The sequence below is a fragment of the Engystomops pustulosus genome, chromosome 2 (assembly GCF_040894005.1).
Source record: "Engystomops pustulosus chromosome 2, aEngPut4.maternal, whole genome shotgun sequence".
Taxonomy (NCBI): domain Eukaryota; kingdom Metazoa; phylum Chordata; class Amphibia; order Anura; family Leptodactylidae; genus Engystomops; species Engystomops pustulosus.
Genome location: NC_092412.1, coordinates 43,578,099 through 43,591,290, shown reverse-complemented (window position 1 = coordinate 43,591,290; position 13,192 = coordinate 43,578,099). Strand labels below are relative to the sequence as shown.

The 13,192-nt window shown below is 39.7% G+C and overlaps 1 protein-coding gene across 2 annotated transcripts in view; it reads right to left on the bottom strand.

Moving 5' to 3' along the window:
• The window catches only part of PDS5B (PDS5 cohesin associated factor B), a 57,914-nt gene that overhangs the window by 4,825 nt on the left and 39,897 nt on the right, over positions 1 to 13,192 (bottom strand). For both annotated transcript variants that reach the window (XM_072134399.1, XM_072134398.1), the window contains exons 21-30: positions 10,064 to 10,222; positions 8,904 to 8,972; positions 7,529 to 7,665; positions 6,758 to 6,881; positions 4,219 to 4,423; positions 3,480 to 3,594; positions 2,069 to 2,201; positions 1,505 to 1,624; positions 824 to 886; positions 218 to 363 (exon numbers count right to left, since the gene is read on the bottom strand). In XM_072134399.1, coding sequence (XP_071990500.1) covers positions 218 to 363; positions 824 to 886; positions 1,505 to 1,624; positions 2,069 to 2,201; positions 3,480 to 3,594; positions 4,219 to 4,423; positions 6,758 to 6,881; positions 7,529 to 7,665; positions 8,904 to 8,972; positions 10,064 to 10,222 — 1,271 coding nt within the window. The remainder of the gene's footprint in view (positions 1 to 217; positions 364 to 823; positions 887 to 1,504; positions 1,625 to 2,068; positions 2,202 to 3,479; positions 3,595 to 4,218; positions 4,424 to 6,757; positions 6,882 to 7,528; positions 7,666 to 8,903; positions 8,973 to 10,063; positions 10,223 to 13,192) is intronic.

Genomic DNA, 13,192 nt, shown 5'->3' with positions numbered 1-13,192 from the left:
CAAGGATGGAAAAGGCCTCAAGCTGAGACGAATATAAAGTGAATGGTGACCTTCACAATTTGAAAAATTTGGGGTTTTTTATTCTACTAAACAAAATCCCTGGCACCTAGTTATATTACATGTTTAATCCACACTAGAATATTAATGGTGTGGCAATAAATGTGGCTCAACTTTACTCCCTATAAACAATGAATAAACCCCCTTAGGTTTTTCATACCTTCCTTTACTCCTTCCTGGTGAACCTGGATTAGAACCACTACTTGCATTGCTTACAGTATCCATTCGAGACGACTTGGACTGGGTTTGCTTTCCTGCGGTTGACAGGGGTTTGTTTACTGCTCCAAGAACATTTGTGGATTTAGGCTGTAAAAGGAAAATTTAAAAGCACATTAGAAATTGTCCATTAATTGAAGTTGATCAAATATAAATCATTTCAAAAGAAACAACCATGCAGCTATAAATGTCAGTCTTTTAGATCATTCAAGACAAAACAATATAGCACTTTATATTAATGAACAATGTCTCATATATGAGGTGCAAACATATATGGTTTTGTATCCAGCCATGTACAAGTGTTGCAACATAGATCATACACATAACATAGAAAAGAACATTAGAAACAAAAAAGTTTAACATGCAAATTATACATAAAATACACACAAACACTGCATGCCAAATATAGACAATCACAGCAATATCATACAAACTGGATCCGATTGAACAAATTGAGAAAGCCTATACTGATCTACAACAAATTTGTTTGTCTGCCTTCAGCTGAACACAAGATTGTAACTGTATTAATTGTCAAAAATCAAAAACTCACCTTCCCTGGCGTGAAAAATGCCTTCATATCAGCAGGAAGATAATTTTTGGTGTTACTGAAATTCTGTAAATGAACCACAAATACTGTTACCCCTGCGCAGTGTAACACGTTAAGTCATTTATTATGTACATTATCAGCCTGCAAACAACACAGACTGCTATACAAGTAATGTCTAGGCAATTATTATGTTCTGGATGGGGGGAGATCTGGTACCGTATAATCTTATGAGGATCCACATAATACAATTACCTGAAATGCAACATGAATAGCAGACAGACACGGTCTAGACTTGAAACACATGATAACAGATTGCTCTAGTTATGATCCAGGCGTCCAATTCTATTTGTGTTTATATTTAAGATACACATATCCAGAGTCACCATTATTACATTTTGGAGCCTTTTGTTTAATCTGGGGTCTCCGTTTTAATTGTTTGCTCTCGTGTCCACATTATTATTGCTAGGTCTGGGGTCTGTATGAATTTCAATCTTACCTAGGGTCTGCATTATTATCGCCTATATGTAACCTCAGTCTGGTTTCTGGGGTGGCATTTATTGCTGCACTAGGGGGTTTATCATTTCTGGGGAGGTAGTGGTACGCTACTGTGGGCCTTTAAAGATAAGCTGTATGAAAATGGGGCCATAAAATATAAAAGTTGTGCAAGAACTTTTCAGAACTTACCTTGTCTGGCTGTGTGAAATAACGTGCTGGTAATACTGGGTCTTTAGGAGATTCTAAACTATACGTTGTACTCTTAGAAATAATTATATTCATTGCCACATCACAAACTGTGTAGAGTTTCTGCAAGGAAGTAAAAACCACCATTTATGTCATGTGTCTAAGATACATATATATATACATAACCAGAGAATTGTGATGCTATTTTCTCCACACAATCATTAAAGTGGTTGTCCCCCTCAACACTGTGGATAGTGAATAACAATCTCAGTCTAGGTACGACTGTTTAAACCCCCAATTATCACAAATATGTTGTTCCTCTTCCTCCTAATTACTGGGGCAGCAGGTGGAGCAAGCATTCTTCTGTTCCATTCAAGGTCTAGTGCAGTGCTGCAAATTTTTGGAAATGCCATAAAGATGAGGCAGCAGAATACATGCTGAAGTAGGCACTCCATCAACAGATCTCCTTAACAATGAAACTTAAGATGACCATGTTGGGTATCAACAGTCAAAAACTATGTGACCCGTCACCAGCTAATCACAATGGGAAATAAAGCCTCTGTTTACCTCATTCATCTTGGGGTCATCAGGAGATTGAGCATCTTTTGTCTGCTTTATGTTTTCCACCATTTTTCTGATAAAAGCGTGACTATTGTTTTCATTCTTCGACATCAAGATCTCCAGGATGAACCAGAGACACCTTTTAAGAAACGGACGAGATTCAGATTTATTAAGCAACCTCTAGAAATGGTTTTATATAAAAACAAGACTGAAAACATTTCATATTGTATGTTCCAGGGAATCTCATAAAAAAAAAAAAACACATAACAAGGACCAGTTAAAGTTCTCATCTAGTTTGAAGCAACACTAGATCTAGAAATGAACAAGTAAACAGAAGATATGATGGACACAATGCTGATTAGTTTGCTGGATTTTCTTAAAGGTTCCTAAATTCACCAACCACTAGAGTAAACGAAGCAAGATGACCTCAGTTATTTCATCAGTTATTTCCATCGGGTATTATGAGCCCAAACAAGCAAAACAAGTGCAATATTTTCTTTTATACGGTGTAGTCTGCACATCTGTTTTTGGCTCCCAATAACGTGCAGTAACCTGGATGTAATTCTTAGGCTACATGCACAGGTCACGACCACAATAGTATTCTCTGTTACGGTGAGCACACAGAGTCTCACTGCTAGCGTAACGTGCTAAGGGGTCCATGCCACAAAAAAATACTTTTACTAGAGTTTGGCCAAGGCTGCTCGGCTTTTGGAGAGGGGGTGGTTGAAAAGTGCTCACCCGGCCGTGCATATAAAGCCTTAGGCTTTGCCGTGTCATGTCTTGCACAGAAAAAATTTGTGCCAAGGCTGGCGTTAGTGGGCAGCTAACTGGGCATTTGTCTTGGTCGCCTGTCCTAAAGGGGCCCCCTGTATGTGGGTTTTTGTGGGAAGAGGATATATTCCTTGGTAATACCCCTTGGTTGATGTTTTCATATATCTCCTGTCAATACATCTGTCATCCATTTGTCTACTTATCTATGTCCTATAATTAGTCTATTTCTCATCTATTTATCTGTGATATAATATCTAACAATTTATCTAATCTATAAAAACCCATCTCCCATCTCTATCAATCTTCTCTCTTCTACTGTCTCTCTTACATCTAGTTTCTATTTATGCATCTATAAATCTACATAGTCTTTCATACTTTTCCATCATCAATCTCCCTATCATCTGTCTATCTCGAATAAAATCCTCCTACAGCACCAAGTTATACATTGCCTTAACTTACTACCGTCTGTAAACTACAACGTGTTATAATTCTGCAGGAGTAAAGGGAGCATATTGCTGAATGAGACTGTTCATAAATTTAATTTTGGGAACCATCTTAGTTTTGCCCAGGGCCTCAATTTATCCAAAACCGCCCCTTATTTGTGTGTAGGTATACTGACAGACCAAAAAGCTTGTAGTAGACTTACTCTTTAATGTCTTTAAGTTGTTCAATATCTTGAATTTTCACATAATCAGGATCATGGGCAAGAAGATGAATTGTGTAGGGGACCACATATTCAGGCAGGAGAGACAGCAGCTTATCTGAATGAGGAAAGAGACATTACATGGTTAGCAAAATGAATATCATCAGGGAAATGGGGAAACTAAACATACAACCCTGTAGGTGGCTGGCACTGCATTATAACCTCCCATGCAGAGAAGTCTCACCTACAAGGCCATCTATAAAGTTTATATATGACAGAACTGACAAGTTAATAAACAGTTTATATAATAAATATATCGTGTAAAACAAATTTCCACTTTAGAACTGAGCACCACTACATAGCTGATATAACAATGAACAGGGGGGCTGACGTGTGTACACCACGCCATATATACACACACTATTTATTTATTTTTTTTTTTATAAAAAAGGGAGAAAGAAAACACATTTTATCCAGGAAAACTTCTGTAATTATAGGACAACTAGTTGCAAAGGAAATTCCAGAGAGGTTTGGGACACCATAGTAATTATGTACAAGGGAGTCCTTCTAGTCAATCACACACAGCTGGAAGTGCAGCAATCATATTGTACAACCCGGCTACCATTTACATTGCTCTTGTAGAGGGGAGGAAAGCTGACATTTTTAGTAGCTGCTTAATATATTACTTTTTAAGATCTATTTTAAGCAAACAATACACCAGAGGAGGATAAGAAGCACTTACCGCTTACTGCAGAGTGCTGCTTTAGATACTCTCTTCTAACGTTGATATTCTTCACCAGACACTGCCTGGCATGGGCTCTCCTCTCTTTCACAGGGTCTTTCGCACAGAGGGCACAGATTGCCATATACTCTAGTGGAAGTCTTAATCTAGCCAATCCCTTGTGTAGCTTTTGTGCAAATAGTTGTCGGACTTGGTAACACTCATCCTATGAGAAGCATTGGAAAAGTTCATAAACAAGAAACCCATGTACAGAATAACACTGTACTTAATCTGAATAGGAAAAAGAAGAGATGGACAACTCCGCATATGGGGACATATATCCGATACGCGTTTCCATAAAAGGCTATTTGCCTGGTGGTGGTACAGCGTGCATTGCTATGTAGAGGGGGGAGCAGCACTCAGCCCTCCTCCTCTCCAGTGTGCTTGCCAGTGCCACGGCCGGGTGAGCACACACTAGGGTTGCATCGATACCAGAATTTTGAGTGCAATATGATACTCGATACAAGACTTCAAAGAAAAAAAAATATTACCTGATTGTTTAGGGTGCGGTCACATGGGGCGTTTACATTGCATTTAGAAATGCAATGTAAACATCTGAGGGAGGGGCTCAGCCTGCTCACATTTGCATTTCAATTGAAACACATGCGAGCTGTAACGGTCAGCTAATGATTTTTCAGGAAAAGCCTTCGTGCATTATTTAGTATATGGGTTGTAATGGTTGTCCTGGTAATGTTAATATAAAATACTAAATCGTATAATTTAGGGTTCATGTAGACGGGCGTTTTTGATGTGCAGACAGTGAGGAAAAAAATTGCAGCATGCAGACCATGTACATCCATAGAAGTCAATGGATATGCAAAAAACTGGACGGAACATGCATGATATCTGTATGTAGAGTGATTTTTTTCTCAAACGGATGGCATACGCATACAAAATGGGACTGATCACAGACATCACATCCACAGTTTTTGCAGATGTCATCACCATCTCTGAGAAGATCCCTCTCTATAAAACACTGCATGGAGTCAGTGTAACAATGAAGCTCTTGGTCATATAAAATCCTCCCAGAGACAACCACTAAGCCCATAGCTTAGTAGAGGCTCAGTCCTGCATCTCTATGGCAGATGGAGTGTAGAGTGTGGGTTCAAATCCGGAGCTCGGCAAAACATTAATTGAATTAAAAAGAGCCTGGTGTCTGGGGAAGCCCTGGAGATGTACAAACACCATATATGGACAGATGGTGATATTTCCCTGATGACGTGGTCCCTGTCTGCTGCTAACCAACACTTCTACACAAAGGATTCCCTGCAGACAGATACAAGGAGTCTGTAGAAGTCATTCAGTACAGCAAGTAATAGAAACCTGGTACTGAACCGTTCTGACTTTTAAATTATCGTATAAGTACCGAGATATCTATGCATTGTGCAACCCTAGCACAAAGCAGTGTGGAAGTAGCATTCGGATAACAGATCTAAAAACCATGCAATACATCAAGAAAAGGTTCTGAATAATCAAAACATAAAAATGAACCATATCTCCTTTTAAACACCACACAAACCCCATATATATTTAGTGTCACGGTATCCATAGCGACTGAAAAATGCACCTAATTCAGTTTAAAAGAAACCATGATACGACGAATTTAAGGGAAAACAGATTTTTATAGCTTACTAATAGCCGCTACATGCAGAACTAGCTACTGCATGGCCCTCCTTCCCTTCTGCGCTTAGCTGTACAACAAGTAACATCCACATAAGCGGTACCTCCATACTAAGGAGAAATTGAATAAACTTTAAGATGGGTTTGCTCCTTTTATCTTTTGTGAAATTGTATATTTTAGGGCTCAATGAATGCAATACAGACAGAGAAATGACACCATTCTAAATCTCACCTGCAGTTTGTTTTAATTGCCAACCTTTATAAAGCAAATTCTGGTAGTCTGAGGGGTGCAGATTTGAGTACAGGGCAATTCATTGTAGGTTTCTATTACAAATTTCAAATCTTATTAAAATAAAAAATTATATTAAAACAGGGCTGAGCCTTAAGTCATAAGTCAAGTTGTTGCATCCAGAAGGGGTTAAAAGGAAATCTACCACCAAAATGCGTCATAATAAACCAGGGGCACTAATAGATCCAGGCACTGCGACTTTAAATTAGGCTATGGAGCCTGAAAGGGTATTAGGAGAGACCCTCTGTTTTGTAGCTTCCCAGGTTGTTACAGTGTGCAAGTAGCATTTCCCCCCCCCCCCCCCTACCACCGTGTACTGAGAAATCCTGCAGCTGTGAGATTACATCATGCAGAGGGAAGGGGGAAGAGCTGAGCAGATGTAGAGGGGTAAACCGTGTAACAGCCTGTGAATCTGCAGCACAGAAGGTTTCTGGTAACCGTCCCAAAAGCCTTTCAGGCACATGAGTGTCATATTAGAATATCATGTCAAATACATAACCTTGTAACGCGAGTCAATAATGACAAGTGGAAACATTAAATCATGTTATAGGTCATAAAGCAGAGATGTAAACGGTTGTGTAAAACACTTACATTGACCACGAGGGCGCAGAGCTGATACTGCTCTAGAGTAATGATTTCATGGTAACACGGCTCCTGTGCCAGCTTCACAACTGCGCTTCCAGCTGCTAATCTGAGCCGTGACATATCTGGTTTGCTAGAGGGAATAAAACACAGTTATATGAGAACTATACTATATGAGAACTATACTATATGAGAACTATACTATATGAGAACTATACTATATGAGAACTATACTATATGAGAACTATACTATATGAGAACTATACTATATGAGAACTATACTATATGAGAACTATACTATATGAGAACTATACTATATGAGAACTATACTATATGAGAACTATACTATATGAGAACTATACTATATGAGAACTATACTATATGAGAACTATACTATATGAGAACTATACTATATGAGAACTATACTATATGAGAACTATACTATATGAGAACTATACTATATGAGAACTATACTATATGAGAACTATACTATATGAGAACTATACTATATGAGAACTATACTATATGAGAACTATACTATATGAGAACTATACTATATGAGAACTATACTATATGATAACTATACTATATGATAACTATGTTATATGATAAGAGACACATAAGAAAACCCATCTGCTTAGAATCTTACAGTTTTAAAAATGAAACAAACTAAATAAAGCTGGTCCGTAAAAGGTCTAGGAATGGAGTAGATACAACTACAAGAGATGCCATATCATCATTTGTCAAATAAGCAGCAACCAGGTGTGATAAACCACGTACCTCAGCTTTCCATGCTCGGTTAGATCCCCATCTGCATGTAAAATCGCTGTTAAGAGTCGTAATGTAGAAGTCCCAGATTTACTGTGGTTATTTTTCATTCCCACTAACCAGCGCACCATCATCTTAATTGCCTGAATCTGTATAAGCAAAAAAAAAAATTGTAGTAGTTTCTCGTGCTTATTCCCTCTCTGATCCCTGTCTAGCTCAGTACAACATTAACAGCTACAGCAGCAGATGGGGACCAATGAATTGATCTATCCCCTGATGATTGTATCCTATGATACATGAAACGCGTAGGGAGCATATAACACTCAGTAAGTAGGGATTAATAGCTGCCATTAGGGACAGCTTTGGGACTGTCCTTGTCAGGACAGGAGCAACGGGGACACCAGGTGATTACACAAGTGTAGGGATTACTAGGCCCTATGTTCCTGGAATATCTCCTTGGATCAAGAACCATCACACACAAGACTGGTGAGATCCAATTTAATTACTCTATTGCTGGTCCCTATTAAAAATGTCAGTAATCAATATCTTGCTTATGTTTACATTTGAACCAATGAAACATATGTATTTGATTTAAGTCTTTGTGGCTCTTTTTACCCAGTTCTGGTGACTGGTGAGCTGATATTGCACTTTACCTTTTGAGAATATTTTTACTTGATAAAGAATACAAGTTATATTTTAATGTACACATCCTGCTAATAAGTAATTTCTGTATTGTGGATGAATTAATGGTTTGGTGATTGCATCCTGACTGGGACATTACCAGTTCAGATCTCACCTGTCTTCTATCTTACTATTTAGTAGTTTCTTTGAGAACATCCAGTATGAAAGAGAAAAATAATATGAGATGGATGGAAAGAAGTGACGTGTGAATACAGGGTAAGGCCTCTTTCACACAAAATGTATGGAAACAGTCGCATGCTACCCGTACCATACAGTATTCATACTTGTAGCATACGGCTACATTCATTTCCAGAGGAATTGAAATCGGCCATATTGTCCACCGTACCTTGAGCGAGATGCAAAATTGAAATAAAGAGCATGTCCTATTTCCTGGAGTATTTCCGTTCCATTGAAGTCTATGGGAACGTATAAAATGACTGCTGCATACAGTTGTGCACTGTATGCTGCTTCTGTATATGCCTGCAAGTACCCAGGGAGACCAGAACCAGTGGGAGGTTCATTCTGTCAGCCATCAATTATATTTTATACCAATACGGTACGAATACAGCAACATACGTGCAAATCTGGATGAAAAAAGACACGTATATACAGATTCAGGCCTCATTCTGACGGACATGATGGTCACTGATTTTTGGCACCTTCATTTGTTGTCAAAGTACCAGTAGCTGGTACGAAAGTAATGTACCTTAACCAACGTCTCTTGTGAAACTTCATCATCAGGAACCCAAAGTTTAGTGGTCTTTCTGCCTGGACACTGGTGGGTTAAAGAGAGGAGTAACAATGAATGTTTTTGAAAAGTTAAGTTCTAATAGTAAAGCAATCCCTACCAATACAGGAAGAAATACCCGATAAGGGTACATTCACACAGCCCTATGCTGTCGGGCGGGCATACCGCAGTGCGCTGGAGTAGTGGAGGTCTAAAGTAGGTCTAAAGTAAGGTTCTTACTTTAGACCCACTTTCTCCATAGAGAAAAGCGCTGCACACATGGGGGAAACAGAGCACTCTCTATTTTCCCTGTGTATGGCACAGAACCGCAGCCGGGCCACCATTTCCATCTATGGGGAATGTACTCCAATGCTTACTGATGACAGACGGCATCAAATCTCCCAAGTTATTTATCTACCCAATCAAATTTCAGCGGTGGTCGTTTTATTGGGACTTGCTACACAAATTTTCCAATATTGTTTACTGTTAACTACTTGTTGCCCTTGAAAAACATGTGATCCGGCTTCAAGACAAAACATTCCACCGGCTACCATGAATAAGGGTAGCGGTTTTACCCGAAACGCGTAGTCAATTCTTCTCGACCTGTGTGTTGACTCCGTACATGTATGCTTTTATACTGAGATGACAATAAATTTTTGGAACTTTTAAAAGAGAACAACGGTGGAATGTTTTGTCTTGAAGCCGGATCACATGTTTTGCTGGTTAATGGACTTCATCCTAGCTGGCGGAACCGTGCTCGACTAATCCACCCGGGGTTGATATCACTCCAGGTGAGCTGGCTTACAACTCCTATCGACTTGTTGCCCTTGTCCTCCTTGGCACCAGAAACGTATCAGATCAAGAAGGATGAGAGGACTTTTGTAATTAGCTAAATACAAAAAGACAATAAACCTAAAGTTGATGCCACAATGTCTTGCTCTATAATTGGATGCAAGAATAACTGTGCGGCATCATTTCCTATGGAGAGGGGAGGGGTGAGAAGCGCTCTCCTCTCCAACGCGACTGACATATGGCTGCCCGGCCGCATGTGAATGCAGCAGTGTTCTACGTTTGGGCAGGCATATGGTCATGTGCATGAGGCTTCCCATTGTAGAAGAAAGGAAAAAAAATGTACTCACCCTGTCAGTCATTAACAAATCCTTTACCACAAAGTTTGCTACCATTGACTTTAATGGGCCTGCAAACTGATCAGGGGCCAGCTGCGCTATGTGGCCCATTGTAATGAGGGATATGATGAGCTGCTCCGGATTTCCTGGATCAAGACTCTTGTGCAATGGCTGAAAGTGGTGGAAAAAAAAAATTTACTAACAAGAATACATAGAATTACATATACAATGCATCTAAAAGAAAAATGTTGATTAAGCCGACTCTTTTCAAGCAATCATCAGTCATACGCGAGTAGTAAGTCCACCTCCGGCCTTCATATGACTTGCATGGTCCATCACTTTCTGTTTACCCCTTCATCCTGAGACTATAATCTCGTTAGCAGGACCCTTATTCCTATTGCATTATCTCATTATATTATTACTCTGTAATGTCTTGTTATATCTGTACATGTACCCCATGATCTGTACAGCGCTGCAGCGTATAATGGCACTATAAAAAGATTTAACATCTCCATTGACTTCTGTAACATGGTCCGATCAGCACACGCTGTGGAATATACACAGAAGTGGTTATGCAGCAAGAGACATTAATCCAACTGGAATCAATGTAATGCCTTTTTTATTTTGCAGCAATGGGGAGGTGGTCATGGAAATCAGAGCTCAGCTTCCATTTTTTCACAGGCGTTTATAAAATTAAAGCTGAGCTCGGATTGGTTTCCATGGGCAACTAGAAGAGTTTTACCTCAGAAACGTCTGATAAATCTCCCCCCATGAAGGGAAAATCAGTTTCCGCTGTTGACTTTTTTTTTTTTTTTTTTTTTTTTACACAACCCATGTGTGGGATTTGGATCACAATACGACAAGCAATGCATAAACAGCAAGATAAAACTTGGGTGATGGCACTGCAGTTTGCTGATGACTAGATATTGTTCTGTGATTAAAAATGTTATCTGGAGCTACAATTATACAGTTTCGACTTGCATACAAATTCAACTTAAAGAAAACCTACCACCGTGGATCTACCTATTAATGTAGATCTGATGGTAGGTGAATCTAATGTATGTAAGGATAGCCATTTTTAGGGCTAATCCTTTATTCCCCTTTATCTTTTTTTAATCTTTAATTGTGGTGATATGCTAATTTTCTAAAGAGGCTACTGGGGCGAGGAGTAGCCGGAGCTGAAGCTACATGGCACAGCTACGCCACGCCCCAGTAGCCTTCATGATCCTCCTACCCAGAAAACTTCAGCATGCAGCTACAAGGAGCTGCGTGCCCTGGTCTGCGAAGCCAGTGTTCTGCGCATATCAGGGTAGGAGGATCAAGGAGGCCACTGGGGCATGGAGTAGCCGAGCCATGTAGCCTCAGGTCCGGCTACTCCATGGCCTAGTAACCTTAGAAAATTAGCATATTATCACAATTAAAGATTAAGCAAGATAAAGGGGACTAAAGGATTAGCTCTTAAAAGAGCGATCCTTACATACATTTGAGGCACCTACCTGTGATGCAGAAAACACAGCATTTGCTAGGAAAATATAGACTTTTGTGCGGCATCTTTCCTTTGAAAATCCAGAGCGTGAAACAGCATAATATAGATTTCTATCTTGTTGGAGATGGCATCATACGCCTTAGGGCCGTTTCACATGAACGTGTGGAGCCCATGTAAACGTGACGTATGGTGGCACGATGTCACAGGCTGTATATAGAGCAGAGGATGAGAGTCCCTGCATTATATAGAGATATAATGCAAGGACGTTCCTTCTGCCGGCCGGACAGTGACACCGTCACTGTAATAGTAAACATAGTTTCAGTCCTTGCATTATATTTCTATATAAAGCAGCAACTCCCGTCCACTGCACTCAGGGGCCTCTCGTGCTTATTTGCACAAGTTTTTAAAGCATAAAAGAAAAAAAAAACACATGCAACAGGAAGCTAAAAGAGGAGCAGATCCAAATCAATAAACAGGTAACAAGGGTCAGGTATGACCTCGTCACACACATAATTGATTGAGTACCAGAAACGCCAAAATTACCCTTTCAGATATCAATGCGTAGCCAAAAAGCCATTGAGAAAGGCCAGTTGGTTGAAACGTGTGTAGGGCACTGAACCCCAGGTAGTGTTGGCCCACAGTGTACCTTTTACAGATACCTGTTTATACTGTTGAATGTATAATTATTTTATCTTATATTCTGCTTTCCTCATGGTTATATGAACTGTGATTGGGACAGGTATTGCACACTACTAGTTAGAAGACTATTGATTGTTTGGTGCTTCCCCACACACTAAATTATTGTCCACTGTGTATCCACTGCCTGGCACGTTTCATTTTTGGTTTAATTATGTAACCAATAAAGATCACTTGTTTATCTTCAATATAGCCGATGGTGTGTTTATCACTTTTTGTTTCATTTTTGTTTTTGTTAAAAGAAGAGCAGATCCTGCCAGTATGTCAGTGTTTTTAGTTTACAAACCTTCATCCTGGTGGTAGATGTCCTTTAAAGGGTGGACCGCCAATACAGAAGTTTACCAGGGCAAGTACAAGACCCTTATAGGGTCACCCAAGTTAACCAGGGAAGCTACAAAAACCTAATAGGGTAAACTCAAAACATCAGGGGTTGGAGGGGTATGGAGATGTGCCTAGCACAGCCCTCCAACCATTGATTTGGGAGTGGTTATCATGGAGGACATGTGTATACAGTAATACAAAGAAAATAAGTTCTGACAGGAGCTTTCTCTTCCAATATGTTACTCACTAGCAACGCCCCAGAAGAAGCCATACAGGGCGAAACCCAGGGTCGGGCGAGAACGTGCAGCTGGCGTCACATATTGGAGTTTTATATGCGCATTGTATCGCTCTTTTGCGAGTATGTTTTTAACCTAAATAAATCCTGAGTGTTAAACTGTACTACGCTATCTGCGGGTGAATTTCTTCCTGCGATCTACGGCAACATATGTTGCATACGGAGGAGGTCACAGGAAAAACGCAGGAGTGTTGGTCTGAATAGTGGTATATTCTAATCGGAGGATTCAGGAATTTGTGCTGGAGGAGTGTGAACTGCTCTATTTTGTGAGTGACATATTGGAAGAGAAAGACACACGGAAGCAAGAGAGTCAAGAGCTCCGGTCAGGACTTATTTTCTATGT